The 22,148-nt window shown below is 46.1% G+C and overlaps 1 protein-coding gene across 9 annotated transcripts in view; it reads right to left on the bottom strand.

The window, feature by feature from the left end:
- WIZ (WIZ zinc finger) overlaps positions 1–22,148 on the bottom strand; it is a 151,742-nt gene that overhangs the window by 113,916 nt on the left and 15,678 nt on the right. For 3 of the 9 annotated variants that reach the window (XM_037883920.2, XM_037883919.2, XM_037883924.2), the window contains one exon: positions 21,407–21,867. In XM_037883920.2, the coding sequence (XP_037739848.1) occupies positions 21,407–21,794 (388 nt within the window). In that variant the 5' untranslated portion in view covers positions 21,795–21,867. Of the gene's footprint in view, positions 1–8,897; positions 8,941–21,406; positions 21,868–22,148 lie in introns of those variants that run through there. The other 6 variants (XM_037883918.2, XM_027831955.3, XM_037883921.2 and 3 more) reach the window with 5 other exon arrangements.

The raw sequence follows: 22,148 nt of genomic DNA, 5'->3' as shown, positions 1-22,148 counted from the left end.
AATTTAAGATGAAACTAGAGCTGATTTGATCCATGTTTTGAACGATTGAGAATGTTCCTTATCACAGTGCTCGGTAGAAGGGAGCCACGTGACAAGACTTCAGATGTGTCTGTAACAGGGTCTTTTTCCGAAGCCTGAAAGCTGGAGCGGTCCTTGAATATATATGGGGCGGGGGGAACGACACGGGGACACGATGACACTTTAAGGGGCAATACTAAGGTTATTCACCTGTGACTGTAGTTCAGGCATGCCGCTTCACGTATTTAGGCTTGTGGGATATAGGGGCTTTGGCAAGGTACAGGCGCACAACATGGCTTCAGACTTCCCTAAAGCAGAGTCCTGGGAGCCAGATTCCTGGATCCACCTGTAGCGTACAGACCCTATTCTCCCTTCGCTGTTATGCCTTCTAATTAGGGGAAACAGGAACCTAGTGTGCCGGACCTACAGTTGGACCAATCAGTGAGCAGTTCAGAGATTGTGCTGCTTCCGAAGGCTTCAGTGATCTGAAAGGAGCTAGCTGGTGCAGATGATCTCTTCTTGGTACAGGAAAAGCCCCTGGCTAAATGGCCTGTCTGTGCAGAGCTGCTCAGTCCAGTAAGGGCAACAAGAGAGCTTCCACATTAGCAACCTCCCTAAGCGAAAAGACAAAGTCACTATGGCTCCAGGGATGGCATCCCAAACAGTAGCTTGAGTCCCCAAGGACTATTCTAGTAGGACAGGAAGGTGAGTCTAGCAGTCTGGGCACTAGCCTAGGATTTGGAGACTCCGATTCAATTCCCTGCTCTATCCAGACTCCCGTGGCACCTTGGGCAAGTCACTGTCTCTCTCAGCCTCAGTTTTCCATCTGTGCAATGGGAATAATAGCCCCACCTCACTCCACAGGCACCACTCCAAGGGTAAGACTCATCCATGCAGAGACAGAACTTTCTCAGGCTGTGCGAGACTGTGGAACGAACTCCAACGAGATCTAGGACCTTGCCTCCAAGTGCGAGGTGCACGTCTTTGACCTGCCCTTGCTAGTTAAAAGCACAGAGTACAGCAGATGTTAAAAATCCACAGCAATTTCCCCACCCGAGGAGAGAAGACTTCAACATGAGAGATGCTAGCCTGTCACTTCTCATGCTGGGATGGAGGAATTCGGAAACAGTGAGGTACAGCATAAGACACTGGAAAGAAGAGACCTGCAGGAGCAGAGAGAATATTTTCTTCATTTGGAAACTGCGTGGTAAAGCGAGACAGGAATTTCCATATTCCTGTTCCAAGTAACAAGGAGAGAAGTCACAGGTGACAATACTACAGCAGAAAACCTGAAATTAAACAGGGATCTGTTCTGTTCTGCCATAATTAAGAATTATTGCAAATCAGAGCGTAAAGCAGCACCAGGCGAGCAAGGCCGTAGAACTCCTCTATCACAATTTTATTTATAAGCATTTTCTGACACTACACTGCAGTGCTGTCCACGGCAGGTGTCCTGGCTCCCACTGCAATGACCACTACGGGACTTCCCCCCTCTGCCCTTTCCTCCCCAAAAATGTATTCACAAGATATGGGGCCTTAGCTCTTGAGACAGAGGACTTAAATACAGGCTTTTTTTGGGGGGGTGGGGGTTAAAAACAGTGATTTTTTAAAAGCCATTTACTCAGGTTAACCTCACACTGCAAAGCAAAAATCCCTCAGGTCCTAACAGTAAGGATGATGGTTCTCTAAGGAGGTGGTGGAATCTCCTTCCTTTGAGGTTTTTAAGGTCAGGCTTGGTTAACCTCACACTGCAAAGCTCCTCAGGTCTAACAGTAAGGATGATGGTTCTCTAAGGAGGTTGGATCTGGGTTTTTAAGGTCAGCTGACAAAATCCTGGCTGGATGATGGGGATTGGTCCTGGTTTGAGCAGGGGGTTGGACTCCTGAGGTCCCTTCCAACGCTGATAGTCTATGATTCTACGGTACAGAGCAATCCAGATCACCTCACTCCCACTGCACAACCGAACCTGCGGGAACCTGGCTTATAGTGGTCCCGACTCCATCACTGCACTGACTTGGCTGGCTCAGAGAGGCCTAGGGGAGCTAGCGAGTGAGCTGGGTGTAAGTGAATCTGGTCGAGGGAGCCATTTTGGCAATCTTTTGGGCTTTGGCTTCCACTAGCAACATCTTCAACCCTGGAAAGCGGAGGAGTGAGAATTCCTGTGGGAAGCAGAGAGCCCAAGCAAACGGCTCCGGCTCAGGAGACGATGCAGCACTGGAGAGTGGCCAGGCTGGACAGATGGAGGCGACTGCATTCCCTCAAATTTTCAACAGCTGCCTACACATGCAGAATTACAGGGGACGTACCAGGAGTGGGTCTCCTTCCTTCTCCACTGAGGGAATGCAAGGTTCTGCCACTTGACCTTGTAGCCATACAGTCAAACGAAGAGGAAAGTGGCCCTAAGCAGCTTCTTTCATTCTCTAGTGTGTGGCTGCAGGCTCAAGTGGGGCTCTTGAGTTTTGCTCTATTGGCAAAGGAAAACCAGTTTATATTATTCAAGAGACTACGGGCAGGAGTCTCCCTATCGGTAAGTGATCTCTCCAGAGCCACAGGAGAAGGGATAAGCCCGTCCTAGAGAGCGCTCTTAGCTACAAGGACAAGCCCCTGATGAACTCAGGAGACGCTTGATGAATCATGAGATCCTCTCCCACCACTGGCAGCTCCACTTACAAATCAGAAGAGAGTCAGGGGGACAAAAGGACAGATAGAGGGAAAAGACAGATGGAGAGGGAAGAAAAAGAAAACAAAGACATGGAATACAGGCCGAATCTAATCCCTAGCTCCGTGCAGTGCATCCTGGGTACTGCCTGTGGAAGAGGGGCTATAAAAATTAGACTGGAGACACAAACTTTAAAGCAACTTGTTCACCTTTGTGAATGGGAGCAGGAGAGTTTTATAACCAGTTTTTATGTATAAGTTTCCAAATATTTAAGGTGTCTGACCCTGTGCTAGCCTGAATGTGTCATCTACAAATACTGCTGGATTCTACTGGGGTAGCAATGAGGAACGGTTATTTTTTATTAGGTGTATTATGGTAGCGCCTAGCAGCACCAGTCATAGAACAGGGCCCCACTGTGCTAGGCACCGTACATTATTAGCAAAAAGAAAAGGAGGACATGTGGCACCTTAGAGGCTAACAAATTTGTTAGCCTCTAAGGTGCCACAAGTCCTCCTTTTCTTTTTGCGGATACAGACTAACACGGCTGCTACTCTGAAACCTGCCATTATTTATTAGGTGTATTACAGTGATGCTTAGGAGCCACAGCCATGGCCCAGGACCCTTTTGCGCTAGATGCTGTACAAAGGGTGACCATATAGCAAGTGGAAAAATCAGGATGGGGTAGGGGGTAATAGGTGCCTATATAAGAAAAAGGCCCTCAAAATCGGGACTGTCCCTATTAAAATTGGGACATCTGGTCACCCTATGTACAACACACAACAAAAAGATGGTCCCTGCTGCATAAAGAGCTTATGTGCATACAAGCTAGATGCTTGGCATCCAATACTCTATCAATTTAATATTTTAGGTTGGCTGCCAATAAGATACGTCACGTTTTAGGAGAGCCAGTCACCCTGTTTTCTTGAATATTCTGCAGAAACTTTTATCCAATTCTGCTCTTCCCAAATGAGCCAGGTAATAAGACCAGAGATCAGAGGCAGAATCTAAAGAAGTTTAAGAATGAATAGTAGGAGTACTACTATGTGGTATCCCTTATGACCCCCAGTCATGGACTAGGAACCCATTGTGCGAGGTGCTGTACAAACCTGGGACAAAAAGACAGTCCCTACCACAAAGAACTCACAATTTTAACAGGTACAAAAATAAGCAAAATATCTCACGTTCCCCAACCATGTCAATCAAGACCCAACAGAACAGATAGTTCTTTGAAGTTTTAAGAAATCCAGTGCCCTCAGGACAGATATGAATGATAGAATGTTCCAGCCTCCCCCAAAATGGATGTTGGCTAAAGTTATAAGCATCTGAAAAAGACATAATACATTTAATATACTCATCTGCTCGGACAATTACATTCACGTAGATAAGGGGTGTCATACTCAGCCTGTGGGGAGGGCCAGATTACACTAGCAATTACGGCTGAAGTTACACTGAGGCTCTCCTACCAATAACAGCAAACACTTGCACAGAGATTGAGGGCACAATATGGCCCTGAGGTAATAATTAAACCTTTAGTTATTGAAGTCACATCTGTATTTGGCACCACTCTAGACAAAAGTGACCCCAAGCACTTTAAGTCCAGTGCTATTTCTGCCCTTGGCTAATCCGGCCATTTGTCTATGTAGTAACCCAATTAGCACACAGCATTGCTAAAATGACACACAGATTGGTTGCAAAATTGTGTACCTATATTATAGAAAAATCTGGCTGAGTGACACCAGGCTTAAGAGTTAACACCTTACTAAAACAGACAATAGCCAATCACAATACCAGTGCCATGTTTCAATCTGTCAGACAACACAGGAAGAGAACTCTGCACACTTGGAATGTTTTATTCACAATCTTAAACTAGAAACTCAGTCTTGCCCATTACAACATGCATACAGAGCCCTACTGAAGTCAAATGGGGCTCCCTGCAGCCACAGCAGTCCATCTGTTTGATGTGAATTGCAGGATCAGGGCCTCACTTGCAGAATCTGAATCTGTTGTGGTGTTAGATAAATCTCTCAAGCGAGTGCGGTGCTTGACACCGAGAGTGTCAAGACAGAATGAATACTGCAAGATGACTAAAGCTGGAGGAAAAAGCCTGTTGCTATCTTATTGTAGTGTTTGTGAAATTGTATACTGTTCATGTAATTGAAGAGACTATCATAAGGCATAGGCTAAAAAGGAGACAAGATTAAGCTTTGCAGGCAACTTAAGTGCTTTGTTTCCTAATACAATTCTTAGCTATGTAACTATCTCTTGACAGAGAAGCATTATTATTAAGGTTTTCCAACACTTCCCATTATAAGATCCTGTTTTCAGTTACTTATAATTTTGCAGACTAACTCTTTGGGTTGAAATTTTCCACGCCCGTTGTCTACCTCAGGCTGAATTGTTTTGGAAAGTTTCAGCCGAAACAGTTTAAGTTGTTTCTGAGCCTAGGGAAAATACGTTGTTTTGCCACATTAAAAAATTCTTACAATCATCTCATTGAGACTCTAGTGCCCGGATGCTTTGGAGCAGGAACTTGAAATTTGGCAGAGTAGGGTGATGAATAATCATTTCAAAAAAAGGCTATTAGGTGTAAGCAGAGAGCCTACAAGGAATGGAAGAAGTAACTGACTGCAAAGAAAACTACATCTTGGAGGTGAGAAAGTATAGAGAATTGCAAAAGCTGAGTTAAATCTTGTAAAGGAAATTAAAAGCAAAATAGGAAGCGGTATTTTAGATACAGTATATGTAAATAAAAAGATCAAGAGAGAGAAAGCGGGGCTGCTATGGAGCAAGGATGGGTAGAGATTAAAGATAAACTAGGTATGACCCAAAAACCAAATGAATACTTTGCTTCAGTTTTCAATAAGGATGATAATGTAGAACATGGGCAGAGGCAGAATGGCTGATGGGAATGAGTGTACAGAAATGGAAGTTTCCACATCTGAGATGGAAGCAAAACTCAGAGTTTAATGTGTCAAAATTGTCCATCTCCGAATACTGAAAGATTTGGCACATGAAAGTGCAAGTCCAGTAGCAGGGATTTTTAATTAATTAATCTATGAAATTGGGGGTGGTGCAGTATCACTTGATAATACCAAAAGTCAGACCTATATTTAAGAAATGGAAAAAAAGTGACCTTGGCAACTGTAGACCCGTTAATCTGACCTCAAGGCTTTAGAACAAAATTTTGAAGGAAAGAAAAATAAAGCTATGGCAAATGAGAGAAATGCAAGATGGGTTTACCAAGGTAGACCACATCAAACTAACGTGATTTTTTTTTTGGCAGTTGCTTTGTTGACAAGGGAAATGTGGTAGATCTAATCTACTCTGATTTCATAAAGCATTTGATATCATACCACATGGAAATTAGTTAAACTAGAGAGATGGGGATCAATACAAGAATTGTAAGGTGAGTAAAGAACTGGCTAAAGTAGCGAAGACAACAAGTTGTGTTGAAAGAGGAATTATCGGGCTGGAGGGAGGTTACTAGTGGTGTTCAGGGATTAGTCTTGGGACTGATCTTATTTAATATTTCCATTAAGGAGTTCTGCATAAAAAGGAGCTTGCTAATGAAGTTTCCTGATGACAAAATCGGGAGCACTGGCAATATAAAGATGACTGGAATACTATACAGGAAGAATTGGGCGACCTTGATGACTGGAGCAATAGAAATAGGATGAAATTTCATAGTACAAAGGGCAAAGCCCATTTCTCCCCCTAACCTGTTTCCCCATATCCAGTGGTTCCCAGTCCCAATCTCCATCTCCTCTCCACACCTCCTATGCCCATCCTGGCTCCTGTTTGCCCAGCCAGTCCCGGTTCTCATTGCAAATTCGAGCCTCAAGCAAATAGGGTGCCGTAAACACCGAGAACAGGAAACAGCTGAGCAAGAGCTTATCCATGGGGGTGTGGCATGACCAGGACACCAACTGCCCCAGTCTCCACCTGTTGATACAGGAAAGATACCCTACCTGTTTGGGGTGATATGGAAGCACTGTGTATAGGGAAGAATTACCTACCAATGGCCTGCTAGAATGCAGTGGAGGGCAGTTTTGAGACAAACTTCTACAGATCCATACCCGATTAGACTAATCACAAAGCTGGGAACTACCTCATCTGAATCTGTCTATGGTCCACTGTGCTAGTGATTCAACCTTGTATTCTTGAGAGAGAAATGGACCCCAAAATGAAGAAAAAGCAAGGGATGGGAAATAAGCAAGAGGAGGGAGAGGTATAAAGGGTTAAACGCAGACACCTTCCCCCCCCCCCCCCCCCAACACTTCCCCTATAAATGTTATTAGATTAGTCTCCATAATAGCAAAGCTACCGTCATCCATGACAAGGGAGGCTAGGTTGCTTGAACTATTTTCAATTTCTGGGTCCATCTCCCTAAACCATTTTTAAGCTCCAGGCCTCTCAAACTACTTTTCAGATGGGCCCCTCCAGGAGAGAGCAGACACAGCGTGGCCCTGGGGGGAGCATCCTGAATAACATCCCAAGAAGTGACACATGACCCACAGACAAGCCAGATGCCACTAGTTAAACTGGAGACATTTTCATGGATATGGCAGGGGGTGAAATGAGTGAGCAGGAAAAACAAGGAGCTGAAAGATGAAATTAAAGCTGGTATCTAACCAGTCCTGGTTCCACACTCCAGGCCCTCTCTCAGGTTCCCAGTCCCTAATGGAACCCTGTGGATGCTGGTCTGTAGGACTGTTTGCAGCACACACCACTGTGCAAACCCAGGATCTTATACAGATTACTTTCCACATAAAATATTGACACTGTAGCCACGAAGGGTCACCGATCACTTAGGAACTCCCCATATACCCGAGAGCAGGTGCCAAGCCATGTCTGGGTTCAGAGGGCCAGGAATTCCCTCAGTGGCAGCCTGACAACCAACCTTCATTCCAGGATTCCCTGCTTGTGCTGCTCAGAGCCAGAGCCAAGCAGCAGCAGCTTAATTCAGAGATCTGCATAGCACTCCTATGGCAACAAGCCCATTCCCAGGATCTGCACTGAGCCTCATACAGTCAAGAGCCAGATCATGGTTCATCAGGCATGTGCAGTCACACACTGAATCATTCATTTGTTAGCACTCTCATGGGGCAGCATGCAGCATAATATTCCACAGCATTCTTCCATTCTCCACCCCCTCGCCCCATTTTAACTTCTCCTCCTTACAGTGCCCCCCCTCCCGAAAAAAGTTCCATATTGCAGCCACCATTTTTCTTGCCAAGGATTTATGAATGGCATTGGCAAGTTCCATCCAGATTGTCCAAAGGAGTTGCTGTGAGCAGTGGCCAGGGAGAGAAGGGGGAGGAGGACAACCCAACTATCCATCCCAGTGCTCCTGCCACACATAGGACTGCCAACTTTGCACAAACAATTGACAGAGCAAGAACCTTTTCAATTTTTTCCAGCCCAGATCCACATACCTGTCCATTCCTAGACCAAGAACTCAACATATGTCTACACTGTAAACAAGACCTGTGGTAGCAAGTCTGAGAGCCCAGGTAAACGGACTTGAGCTCACAGGGCTCATGCTAGGGGGCTAAAAAGGGCAGTTTAGGTGTTCAGACTTGGGCTCGAGCCCCTGCTCTGAAACCCATCAAGGGGGATGGGTCTCAGAGTCTGGGCTTCCACCAGAGCCCAACAACTCCACTGTTATTTTCAGCCCTGCGCATGAACCTTGTGAGCCTGGAGTCAGTTGACCCAGGCTCTGAAACTTGCTGCCATAGGTGGTCTATTTTTGCAGCGTCGATGTATCCTCAGAGTGATCCATCTCACCTGGAGAGGCGAAAACTGCCCGGACACCACAACTGTACCCTGCTCTCACCAGAGCAAAACGTCTAATGCCCCGGCACTTTCGGCATGGATTGCCTAGAACATGCAGGCTCCCAGGAAGGCACTTTGCAGTAGGGCAGGCCAAGCCATTTGGAGAAGCTCTATCTAGGCCTGACCTGACACCTTCGCTGAAGGTTTGTCCTTTCAAGCACGCTGAGTGGATCTATGGGAAGCCACAGGAGGCTGGCCAGGATACATGTGATTAGACAGCATTGGACACCAAGCAAGGGGAGTAAATTTGCTCTGTCACTTCCCTCTTCTACACTGCATGGTGGCCAGGAAGGGGAAGAGATATTCCAGTCTATTGTTACACACTCCCTTTCCATAGGGCAGTTCAGAGCTATGATATGCATGGCTTGGCAAAGTTTAACACAACCTTTGGATTGCTGCAGGTGGAGGGTCATCTTTCATTTCTGGCTCTTTGGACCTTTCACAGCAGTATTTGATTCAGCTGACCATGACCTTCTGTTGACTTGTCTGCAGCATTGGCTGGAGCAGCATGGACTTGGTTTTGTGCTGATCTCTTCCAGGAATTTCTGAAATTGCCTATGGAAGGGAATTTACAAGTCTGTGCTTTCAAATCTGTTTTGGGTCCTTTAACCTATGTGCATTTGTATGGTAACCACTGGGATTTCCTTTTTCATAGCTATGGGCTATATTATGCCCCTGCTAAAATGATTCAGTTTTTACCACTTGATTCTACACACTCTAGTGCTAGCCAGCTGCCAGCATGCTATTGAAGGTAGCTAGCAGGGAATCCTATTAAATTAAGTCACTACAGGCTGAAATGTTGTTAACTGTACAAGAACGCTCATTAAATCTGGTTTCTTTAGCGAGCAGTTTTGATAACGCAATTATACCACCAACCAATGTAAGAGGCCTGCATGAGACACATTAGCCACTGATAAATGTTCTGCTTCTCTTACTAAACTGCCTTAACTATCTTCATACTAAAGCAAGTGGAAGTTCATTGCACAGAGAATGGATATGGTGGAGATGCTAAATAGTGACTTATTATCCCTAAAGTTAACTGCTATTGGACACAAAGTTACCTGGGTCCCAGAGACTAAGATTTAATTACCAGGATTCAGTGACCAAACATAGGCTGAATCCCAGGCTGTCACCAGGAAGAGGAAGAAGCTCAAGCACTCCGTCACTGGCTGGCTGGACAACCTTGGGCAAGTCACTTCATTGCTCTGTGCCTCAGTTTCCGCTTCTGTAAAATGTGGGATTCCCAGACTGCCTTGCTGTAAAAGGGACAGCATCTTATCACACAATGGGTGTTTCAAACACGACAGATATGACCAGGCTTTTAACTAGACTCAGATTATCCGCCCAGATTACTCAAATGCTACCAATACAGTTTCATGCTGATCAGAAAGGCATTATCAACTTATACTTTAATATGGGTACCTTGCAGATTCTCTCTATCTGATAGTATCTGAGAACCTCAACGTTTACTGCATTTATCCTTGCAACCACTCACCTGTGAGCCAAACCAGGTCTATCCCCATTTCACAAATAGGGAAATGAAACAGAGTAAGTCACTCACTGAAGGTCACACAGGAAGTCTGACACAACAGGGACTTGAACCCAGCTCTCCTAAGTTTTAAAGTAGCTCCCAAACCACTGCACCTCACTAGAAAGGGCTGTTTTCTTTCTGTGACAGGCTGCGAAGGTATGTCTGGTCAACCTGTTAACTCCATTTTTGTTCTGTGAGCACCCATCTATGAGGATTTGGCTTTGCCCACTCATTCTGGAGCAGCAGCCTGACACCTACTGCATAGACGATGTCTGGGAAGCTGACACAGAGCAACCAAGGGTCATCAATATTTCCTAGCTCTCCCCTGCTGGAATGGTGGGGTTGCTATGGGCAGGCCACTGACTTGAACAACTCTCTGCCCAGAAGCCAGTGTGGGGGTTAGAGCATGGAAATTCCCCAGCAGAAGAGCAGGGGTGGAACAGGTGTCAAAGTCTGCTTTAAAAAAAGAGACATGCTCTCTAAGCAACTGTGTAGTTTCATGGCCAGAAACAGAAGACAGCTGGAGAGTGCGCAGCCAGGTAGAACTTTGCCTCCCCTTTGGCTCAGGCCAAAACCAGGCCTCTCAAAGGTGGCAAGATCAGACTGAGAGGGCTGCATTCAGGAATTTTTTCCCCACAGATCTGTAACTCCCCTGTGCTTTCTAAGAGTAAAGCATGTGTGAATGGGAAATCCCTTAGCATAGCCTGTTCATTGCTTTACTGCCACAGTGTCCCTGAAGGGCATAACTAGGAAACCAGAACTTTCTCAGCCAGCTAGACTCTGGGGGAACATGTCTAAGTAACTGGGGGCTTGGGAGGGCTGGTTCTGGGGTCCAGACAGCCAGACTGCCCAAGAAGAGAGTGTCAGATCCAGGAGGGTGCAAGACAGAACCAGAGTTAGGATCAAAAGACTAGTCACTGCCCAGACCTAGGGTGCTGAGCAGCATGTGGGACCCCATCACAACAAACTGGTAACCATTCAGAAAGAGGGACTAAACCAGGTTGTGCCACAAATTTTATCCATCAGTGCTAGAGCCTGCCAGTTGCCAAGCACCCTCAGTTCTCACTGATGTGGGTGGACCTTCACACTCCCCCAGATCTGGCCCTTAGGTCATGGTGTGATGGGAGGTGATTAGATGCCAATAATTGAAATTAAAAGATTTTCAGGCCTTGATTATGTTTGTTAAGTATTAGAGTGCCTTGACTATGGAAAATACAACTGCAATATCTCCCAAAAATGGAGTCTATTGAAGCATTTAACACAGATGTTACACTGCCTTTGATTGTATTTATGAAGAGGCACTAAGAAGAGTTCAATACTACTCATTGCCTCTATGGAGCATTTTCCTTTCCCAGCACTCCACTAGTTATGATATCCAGTTCCTTCTGGCCAGCTACAAGATGTGCCTTTGTGAGCCATTCAACTTCCTTTGGGCGCTCTCTCTGCTCCACCAAGGTCCATTGTACCTAGTGAGGAACCCAGATGTGGACACTGGACCCTGACTGCAGCTTTACTAGCTAAGAGGGAATGTCTCGCACGTGCATGTCCCAAGGCAGCACGCAGGAGGCCTACACACAGGTTTTGTACCAGTATAACTATGTTGGTTAGGGGTGTGATCTTTCTTTTCTTATAAACCAGTGGTGTTATACCAATACAACCCCTAGTGTGAACACTTATACTGGTATAAAAGGGCCTTATACCACATAACTTGTTACCCTCCTCATATGGGAACAATTATACCAATAAAACCTCTTGAACTTTACTAATCAGATTATCATTATTTGTATTACCATCATGCCTAGGAACCCTGGTTGCTGTCCAGGGTCCCATTGTGCTAGACGCTGTACAAAAAACAAACAAAATGGACAGTCCTTTTGCCTACAATCTAAGTAGTTAAATTGTACTATACTATACCAGTTATGTGCACACAATGCCTTTAATTTGGGGCTTTTCCAAGAGATCACCACATACTCATCTGATTTCTCTACTCTCCACCTGGCTCCTGCTCTGCGTTGCTTGTTAGAAAGCTATATTCTCCCAGCTTTGTTTCCAGTCATTCCTTGTCCCCAGCACATAATCTGGATTTAACCATGTTCCATTTCACGCTGACCCTGAAACACTTCTTCAAACTTCCCTAGTCCTTGTGCCATTTCATGCTCCTCCATCCCCCAAATTGGGAATAGGCAGTTTGGGTTATTTTACCAGTTCCTCCAGATCCCTGGCCCAGAGTGCCTACAGAATCTCACCTCAACATGGCACAGCAGTACTCCTGGTTACTCTGAGCAGTTCATGAGACAGCTTGTCCTGCTGCTAGGCTGCAAGGCAGAGGATGTCTTTCCGATAACCAGCAGATACTCTCATGGGACTGGATTAAATATCTAGAAATATTACACTCATTAAGTTTCCCATTGCTATTAAACATGGGATTTTTCAAGCCAGGACGAGGTTAAGAGAAGGATTTCACTCCAACCACGCAACTGTACACTCCAGTCTCAGCCCAGCTGACTTCACAGAACCCTTTGCTCTAACCAGAGTGTGACACAGCCCACTAACACACTCGGTGGAGAGAGATGGTCCATGCTTTTGTGTGTGCCACTGCACGAACGGGATACAACGTTTTCCTTCCATCCTATACACAGAAACCGAGGGCTTGGCTACATACAAATTTGTCCTGGTTTAATTAAACAAATGTAAACTGATGTGGTGTAAACACATGTGGATATGCTTATATCAGTTCAGACTGTCCACACCCAACTTACCACAGTTTAACAAAAAAAAAAAAAAAAATCACACCACAGTTACCCAGGTTTAACTATTGTGTTTAGCCCACATCCTGGTGACTTTTCCCAGTCCCCTTTAGAGCACCAGGCTGCCAGCCCAGCCTATTGCTTGTGGCTTTATCAAAAAACGTATTTAGGTTGGATTGGAATCATCTAACCCTGCATCCTCCAAGCCATTAAACTGTCATTTAAATGCTTAAAGCTTCCTCATCATCATAGAAGCTCAGCTCATGCTTCCTTCGTTCCCCAATGGCTCCTCTTGAAGGATCAGCTCACTGCTCCATGTTCTCCACCATTCGGACAAGTCCCCTGGGTTAGTGATTTATTGCAAATGATTGCTAACGAGCCCGCCATTTCCTCTTGTATGGCTTTCAAAACCTTGGCATGGAAATGGTCAGGGCCAGCCCATTGAAAGGTGTTTATCCTATCTGATCTATGTTGTGAGCAGTCTCATCTGTCATGACCTGCAGCCACGTCACCTCCTGTTAAAATCCTGTAGGCTCCCAAACACAGCATGGCTTGGCATGGCCAGTACTTGGATGTGGGTGACCCAGCAGGATGCACTCTATCCCCAATTCAGTACTGACCCAGATGTCCCAACACAGTGCTAGGGGCTGCTGTGCTGCAGAGAGAGGTGCTACTCACTCAAATCATCGGAAAGGAGTCAACAGCTCAGCACAGGGGGCTACCAGAGGTGCTCTAATCAAGGGGAAAGAGGGCTGAGGGCCTGACCACTTGTACTCATTAGAGACCCCACGGCCGTTTTTGTTAGTGAAGGAATGTTACCCATGATATCCCCAGACACAATCCAAACTGGGTTACGTTTTGCCTCATAAAATTGCCCTTGCTCTTTCATTTGGATACGGCATTCCTCTTCACTTCCTGTCCTAAACAGACGTGCAGTGCTGATGTGTACATTTAAGCCTTGGACTTTTACATTTCACTGGCAATCAAAGAAAATCCCAATACATAAAGGGAACAATTCCGCCACCCTTACTCACGTGAGTAATCTCATGAATTACAAACTTGGGGTCTAAAGCACTTGGGGTAAGAGACACTATGTAAATGTAAATCGTTCAGGCTTATGCCAGTATTTTGCCAATTCAGTTCACTGCAGTGATGGTCTTTGAATGACAGTATTTTGGGTTCCACCTTTGGCCTTTAACACATTAGGTGATTAACACAGTAAAAGCTGCCTTGGAAATTACTAGAGATGATGCATCAGTAATGAGCCACATTTTAAAGGAGGTTTTTCCTTTCTCCCTCTCACCCCCTTCCTCCAAAGAGTAAACAAAATTTCAAGCATGGAAGTCATCGGGGACTCAACAAATCCACCACACCCTCCCAACGGTGCATCTTACTCATGTGGGGCACTGTCTGCTCCAACAGATAAGATTCTAATGCAACATGTGTTATGCTGGTCAGACAAGCACACATCATGGAAAATAAGCTTTAATAGACAGCCATAACTCAAGCCAGAGATTCAATGAATACTACAGCTTTTTAAACTGTGCACTAAGCTACCTATTCACGGAGGTCATTAATAATGCAAATAACCCACCCTTGTTAGGCAGGAGAGTCCTGGTAGTCTACTTGGTCTTCACCATGAGTTCTGGCCAACAGGCATAGACCTAGTTTTAGCAAACCTAGGCGTGGGGGGAGCAGAAGAGTCCCAAACACACTCCCCCCAAATAATTCCTAGAGCAGATCTTTTAGAAAACCAACTAATCCTGATTTAAAAATTGCCAGTGAGGAAGACTCCACCATGACCCTTGGTAAATTGTTCCAGTAGTTAATTACTCTCACTGTTGAAAATTTATGCCTCATTTCCAGTCTGAATTTGTCCAGCTTCAACTTGTTGAGCTAGCAACAGCGGGGTGGAGTGTTTTCTCCCCCAACCCTAGGTTTGCTAAAATTAGATCAGCTCCTGTTGGACAGACTTCATGGTGAAGACCAAGGAGACTACACCAGGACTCTTGCCATTGGATCATGTTATACTTTTCTCTGCTAGACTGAAGAGCCTGTTATTAAATATTTGTTCCCTATGCAGATACTTTTAGACTGGAACCAAGTCATCCCTTGACTTTCTTGTTAAGCTAAACAGATAGAACCCATTGAATCTCCCATTATAAAGGCATATTTTCTAATTCTTTAACTATTTTCATGGCTCTTCTCTGAATCCTCTCCAATTTATCAATGTCAATCTTGAATTGTGGACCCCAGAAGTGGGCACAGATCGATGCCAAATACAGTGGTAAAATAACCTCTATACTCCAACTCGAGAGTCCCGTTTGTGCATCCCAGGATTGCTTTAGCTCTCTTGGCCACAGCATCACATTTGCAGCTTACATTCAGCTGACTGTCCACCACAACCCCCAAATCTTTTTCAGAGCCCCTGCTTCCCAGGATAGAGTCCCCTATCCTGTGAGTATGGCCTACAGTCTTTGTTCCTAGATGCAGACATTTACATTTAGCCGTATTAAAATGCATACTGTTTGCTTTCACCCAGTTTATAAAGTGATCCAGATCACTCTGAATTGTGACCTGTTCCCTACTTCTCCCCCAATTTTTGTCATCTGCAAACTTTACCAGTGATGATTTCATGTTTTCTTCCAGTTAATGGATATTAAACAAAAGAAAAGAAAAAGAAAAAAAAGTTAAATAGTGTAGGGCCAATAACGATCCCTGCAGGACACCACTAGAAATATCAATGATGAGTCCCCATTTACGATTACATTTTGAGACCTATCAGGTGCCGAGAGCCTTCAGGTTTAATGCTATTTGTTCCAAGTGGTTGGCAGTTCTTGGGTTGGTTAGACACAGTCAGGGTCAGGAGGCCCCTAATCTGACACCTTGCACTTTCCGCTCTCCTCCACCACCAGGTTTGCAATAATAATAAAATTCTTTATGTGTTACACATACCCTTCCCTAAATACATGGTTCATACTTTTCTGAAATAAAAGCCAGTGCCAGCAGTTATGAGTAAGGCTAAGATTATGTCACAGAGGTCACGGATTCTGTGACTTCCAGAGACGACCTTGATGTTTTCCGCTTCAGCCCCAGGGTGGTGAGTCTAGAGCTGTCAGCTGGTGGGGACCCCAGAGCTCCCAGCTGCTGTGGGTGGCAAGGAGAACCCTGGAGCTCTCAGCTGCTGCAGGCAGGATCCTCCTCCCCGCCTGCAGCAGGGCTCGGGCTCTCATCCCCTATCAGTCCCATTTTGTAACAGTTTTTACTAAAAAAGTCACAGACAGGTCACAGGCAATAAACAAAAATTCACAGAAGCCCATGACCTGTCTGTGACTTTTACTAAAAATAATTGTTACAAAATCTTAAACTTATTCACGAGCAACCCTACAACAACAAAGCAAAGTGTACTCTTCCCTAGCTCCTTCCAAAGATCTCAGAACACTTTACGGACACTAACCAAGCCCCACAACCCATCTGAGATATAGGGAAGGATTATACTGCATAAACCAATCAGAAGGTAGGGATGCTGAACAATGATTGACCCACAACTGTACAGTTTTCCAGCAAATTTTTTACACCAGATTATGCAAATCCCTTCCCACCAACAGGCTATTGCCCTCACAACTCCCTGTCCCCAACCAGCACACAGCCACCTCCACTCCAGACCCCACCCCACCCCACCCAATACCAGTTATTAAAAGGAATTCCTCACCGGGGGAGGAAGTGGCCTGAGCTTTATGGGAACAGAGCCAGCAGCAGGGAAAGCCTGGGGTGAGAGGAGTTCAGGTGGCCATGTCTGGGTGGGGATTTCTGAGGACATCCGTCTATCAGGTCAGAGGAGCTGGCTGCTGTCATTCAGAGTGCAGAGGATGCACAGCAAGAATCACTACAACTGCCCGGTGTTAACACCGCAACAGCCACGGGGACCACGGTCAACCTGGGAGGTTATGTGCCCTCAGTGGTTCCTATCTCCAAGCGTGACACTGGATGAGACTCAGAGGACAGTGGGTTTTGCCTGCAAGCTATCAGACATTTACATGCAGGAGCACTGAGAGGCCTCTGCTCAGTCAGGCCAGGCCCCATTGTGCCCAGTACTCACAACAACAGTACATGACAGCCCCAGCCAGCACACAATCTAGAAGACAAGGTCTCTAGGTGAATTTAAAAGAGCTGTGTCACAGGGTGGCTGGCCCCATTAAATGAAGCAGGTCCACCCCCTGTGTACTAGAGCAGGTGCTCCCAGTCTGGCCAATTAAGAGGGTGGGGCAGTACGTGGGGTCATAAGGAGGCAACCTGTTGGGAAGAAAGTGGGAGGAGGAGCAACAGGGAGTTCCTGGAAGAGGCTGCCAGAGTCCCCTGGCAGGGGAGATAGAGGGAACCTGCTTGGGGGGAAAGGGCCTCCAGGGAGAAAGCCCTGTGAGGTGGGGCTCAGCTAAAGAGCACAGAAGAATCCTACAGTAGTCCCTGAAGCAGGAGGGGCTGAGAGAAGCAAAGGGGAAATTCCCCTGGAAGCTGTAGCCCAGAGTGGGCTGAGGAACTGTGTGTGTTTGTAAAATAAACCAGTGCCTGGAGAGGGACTCTGGGTATGAAAGTGAGTCCTGTGTAGGCTGCAGACAAGCCAAACACCTGACAGACCATCTTTTTGTTCTGTGTTGTACAGCACCTAACACCATGGGCTCCTAGGTACTACTGTAGCACACCTAATAAATAACGTACAGTGCTAGTGCAATGGGGTCCTGGGCCACGTGTGGGGCTCCTAGGCACTGCCACAGCACATGTAATTGATGGTAATAATGACGAGAATTAAACAAGCCAGTTGGAGGAGGACCAGGTAATAAAAAAGGTTGGTTTGGCATGAACTAGCTGTGCACACAGTTGATGGTTTTCCCAACCAGCCAGAATGGATTCTAATTTGCAAAGCATGAGGCACATAATTCACAGTGGGGAGAGGTGAAAATGTTGGGACCACCAGGCCACCCACTACTTGGAAAAAAAAAACGTCCCTGGTCTGGGGAGAGAAGAAAGTGGTTTTCCCTCCTCCATCACATCAAGGCAAGAGACAGCAAGAAATTTATGATGGGGGAGTCACATGCCCTGGAGCCTCCTGTCTAGGCACATCGTTTAAAGCTCAGAGCTTTACCCAATCACACAATGACTACAAAAGTCGCCATGGGGTAGGTGCAATGTATGGAGAAGAAAAGAGAGACTGTCAATCTAGCACAATGAGGTCCTGGGTTTCTAAGTGCTACCACAATACAATGATAGAGGACAAGAGGATCTGTGGCCCAACGGCTGAATGCTTTTCCTAAGGGAATTCCAAAACGTCACTGGTCTAGGCAGATCGATGAACCAGGATCCTGTTCTTGGAGGTGTGAATAAAAGGATTAACCCAGTTTACCCCTTTTAGCATGTGCTTGGAAAGGAAATCGTTCAATGCTGTTTTATTTACAATGTATTGATTCCAATTGTCTTCTGCACTTTCTATCTATCCCTTCATGGTTTTTTCCTCTATTCAGCTACTTCTGAAAAGTTATAAAACAAAAACAGATTGGTCTCCAATGCTATGCCTGACTTTACACTTGAAGAAGGAGATTGTCTGCCCAGGACAGAATACAACCATCTGGGAGTGAGGGCAGAAATTCCATGTCTGATATCTTTACAGGGGTATCATTCAGCACAGGCAAGTGCAATGCCAGGCCAGACAAGAATTCAGTCATTTCAAGTGGCCACAGGACTGTCTATGCACCAGCACCATCCTGACCCTGATCACACACTTGGATACAAATCAAACCCTGGGCACCTGCCGTAGCCAGGCCAGATAGAATCAGCCCAGCTCCACCCCTTTCCCAGCCTCCTGAGGAACATTTTGCACCAAGTATCCATCAGGAGAAAGCTGGACAGAAATTTCTGATGCAGCAGAGGGAAATAAAGACTATGTGAGGTTTGAACCTTCACCAGGGCCAGGATCCTGCTCTCACTGACATCAGTGAGACCTGGCCTTAAATTACGAGACATTAAAGAAGTTGGGCTCCTCTCTCAGGAGAGGGAGACACACACACACACACAAATCAACAGAGTGACTTTTTCACACTAATAAGGGCTTCAATCCATAGATGAGGAAGCTGCTTATTAACAACTTCTCTGCAGAGTCAAGAACAAACAGATGAAATAAGCGGCTAGGGAAGGTAATAGGACACAGCATTTGAGAGAGAACTGGAAAGGGCTGCGGCAGGATTGTATAGCAAGGGCTAATGCAGGGGAGCATAGCAAGAAAGTGGTGGGAGTAAAGGTCCCTTCTCTGTTGTTTCTAAAGTAGGAGCTCTAGATTTTTTAAATGGAGAGAATGGATTTAGGCATGAGCTTTCCAGGCCTCCCCTCAGCCAGCACAGAGACTGCATTCATAATCTAATTATACAGAGCAACACAAATCCATGCCCAACTAACAGTCATGTGAACTCATACACCCATCTCACCTGGAGAGGCCACTGTTACTGGAGATAATACATCACAGCTTCCTTCCCCCAAAACTACCTCCCATCCAGGATTCCTGGGTGCAGTGGGTGGGGAATGAAGCCACTTAGATAACGCACATCCAGGCCAGATGATTACCTGGGAACAGCTGCATAGCCAGAGAACTTCTCTCCCTAGTTCTTAGTATAGGAACACGCATTAGGAGAGGCAACACTGAATAGCAGGAGGGCAACATACAGAGCCCAAAAAGATAACTGGCAAGCCACAGGTTCCTGGGAGGTACAGCTTTTCACAGCGACAAGGAGACTGTAACCAACAGCATGCTTTGTGCCTATGAACTCCACTTAGCAAAGGAAGAAATCACTCCAAGTTCTCCAGGATTCCTGTTTCCACCTGCTGGCAGAGGAGTCTGGACTGGTACAAGGAGAACAAGTGGGAGGTAATGCAATCCACAGATGTGCAAAGGGCCTACCTAGGTCTCCCAATGCAAGATTGTTAGTATGTATTTTACGACATAGAGACACTGCACTTGAAGATACAACATACCCAGAGAGTTACTATGCTAAGCAAATAGTAACTCCTCCCCCGCCCCCCAAACTTACATGCACGGGTCACTAAATTACCAAGTGCCACTGGCATTTCAGCATCTGACCGGCACCATTTAATGGGTCTGACAAGTCTAAGATTCATGAATTGAACAGGTAGTTTTGACTGTGGCAAGCAGAACTCCGAAGAGCTGTTAGCTCATGACAGGTTTCAGAGTAGCAGCCGTGTTAGTCTGTATCTGCAGAAAGAAGAGGAGGACTTGTGGCACCTTAGAGACTAATCAATTTATTTGAGCATAAGCTTTTGTGAGCTACACTCACTTCATCGGATGCATTCAGTGGAAAATCATGACTGTGCCACTGAATTTTACATCCCTATCTGTGGTGCTGAACTTTAAGATCGTTACCATGTTGTTAAATTACCAATTGGCACATTACATTTGGATTCTCTTCTGGTCGCTCCAACATATGTATGAGCTCAAACAAACTAGAACAGGCACTGTTCAGCATGGCTGCGTCATCATCACGCTCCCTCCCCCTCCAAAACTCTCAGCGTCACAAGGGGAAAGATCTTGGAGCTATTCACCCAGGAAGGAAGCCCAGTACTGCACTCATATCCACAGCCTATCGGCGAACAGGGAGATCTCCATGTGGAATACCATTAATTTCTGGACCTCTGAGAAAGTGGAGCCAGGAGAGATAGGGGAGGAGGAGGGGAAACAGCTGTAAAAGGCCCAATACCCAGGAGCTTTCATCAACTGAGTGCTACCAGGAGCTGCGCACCAAGGCAGAGGCTGCATGGCTGGCCACGGCAGGCGGGATGATCACAAGGGACAGTCCACTGCCAAGAAAGCTCAAAAAACCAAAAAAAACCCCCCAACCAACCAACAAAAAAACAAAACAAACAAAACAAACCCACTATCTGCTAGCCAGAGGCCAAACCAAAAGATGAGGGGGTCCCTCCCCACAGCCCCAGCCTGGAGCTGGTGAGACGCCCGGATACACACCCCTTCCCACTACCATCAGATGCTGGGAAAGGCTGCAGATGGAGGAAGTAAAAGTGTGCTGTTCATGGACTTTGCTTCTTTTCTAGGCACCTCTGGCTCAGATATCGGATACATTTGAATGCCTCCCCCTGCCATCCCATCCTCTGGTTGCTGGAAGCGTCTCTTGACTTTGCCCACAGCCTCCTGAAAGACTCCTCCCTTCTCTCCTGCGAAGATCTCCAGTGTCTGCCTTTCTCACTGCTTAGAGCAGCAGCAAAGGAAAACTGGCAGGGATTCTAATCAGTTTCACTGCAGCCTGCAGGGTCCTGAATAGCAGCAGCTGCACTAAGCCGTGTCTCCTTAACTCACTCTGCAAATGAGCAGAAGCGGGGTGCCAAAGCAGTCTGCAGACTCAGGAAGACTTGCTGCTCTGCTGTTCCTTTTAGAAGGTTTCCAGCACCACCACAAATGCCAGGTATATTTTTAAATTAAAATTAAACTCTGCAGCAATCTAGGCTTTTGACCTCCCTTCTGTTCACCAGGAAAGAGGCTCTGACTTGCCATTAGCCAATGGTATTTGAGTCCCACCTATTGATTTACGGTGTGGAACTTACCTGCCACGTTGTGTGCTTCCAAAGCAACATCTGGCTCCTGGCGGGCTAGAGGCAAGAAAAAAGTGGGATCCTTCTTACGGCTGCACATGTCATCAGCACCCGAATTCCCTTTCCCATCTCTGCTCATGGCTGCCACATTGTCGGAAGCATAGAAGGCAGCCTCCTTAAGATCAGTCCCCCCTTCCACTGATGTCCCTGATAGAGCTGCACTCTCCAGAGGCATTTTTGCATCTTTAACAAAAGCAGTTATTCTCTGTTCACCTTGGGAGCACTCAAGGGCAGCAAAATCTTCTTTGTTTGGCTCCAGTGTCATTAACACGCTTTTGCCTCCATCACACCGATGCGCTCTCTGCTGCTCTGATGAAGAAGTAGAGACAGCTTTCTCCATTCCTCACAGATTCTGTTGTGTCACTCAGGAAAAACAAACATCAGGGCTTCACAGGCAGCTGTAGCCAGAAAATCTAAAAAGGGGAAAAAATGATGAGGATTTCTCAATTGCAGAGACACTCCCCAGCCTTCCCTGGTCACACCTGCTCTCTTTAGGCCCAAGGGCATGACCTGGAGTAACAGATAGTAACAAAAGAATCTTACTGTGCCTTTCAGCCCCACATCTTTACGGTGTCACTACATGACTGGCTTCAAGTGGGGCAGAGCAGCAGCTGTTTCAGCCGTGAAGTGAAAAATATCGATACCCAGTTACATCCCATACTGGGATTTAACCAGGACACTCGAGTCCATGCCC

This window comes from Chelonia mydas, chromosome 20 (assembly GCF_015237465.2).
Source record: "Chelonia mydas isolate rCheMyd1 chromosome 20, rCheMyd1.pri.v2, whole genome shotgun sequence".
Classification (NCBI taxonomy): domain Eukaryota; kingdom Metazoa; phylum Chordata; order Testudines; family Cheloniidae; genus Chelonia; species Chelonia mydas.
Note: the sequence above shows the minus strand (reverse complement) of the source record. Positions and strands in the feature narration are given on the sequence as shown.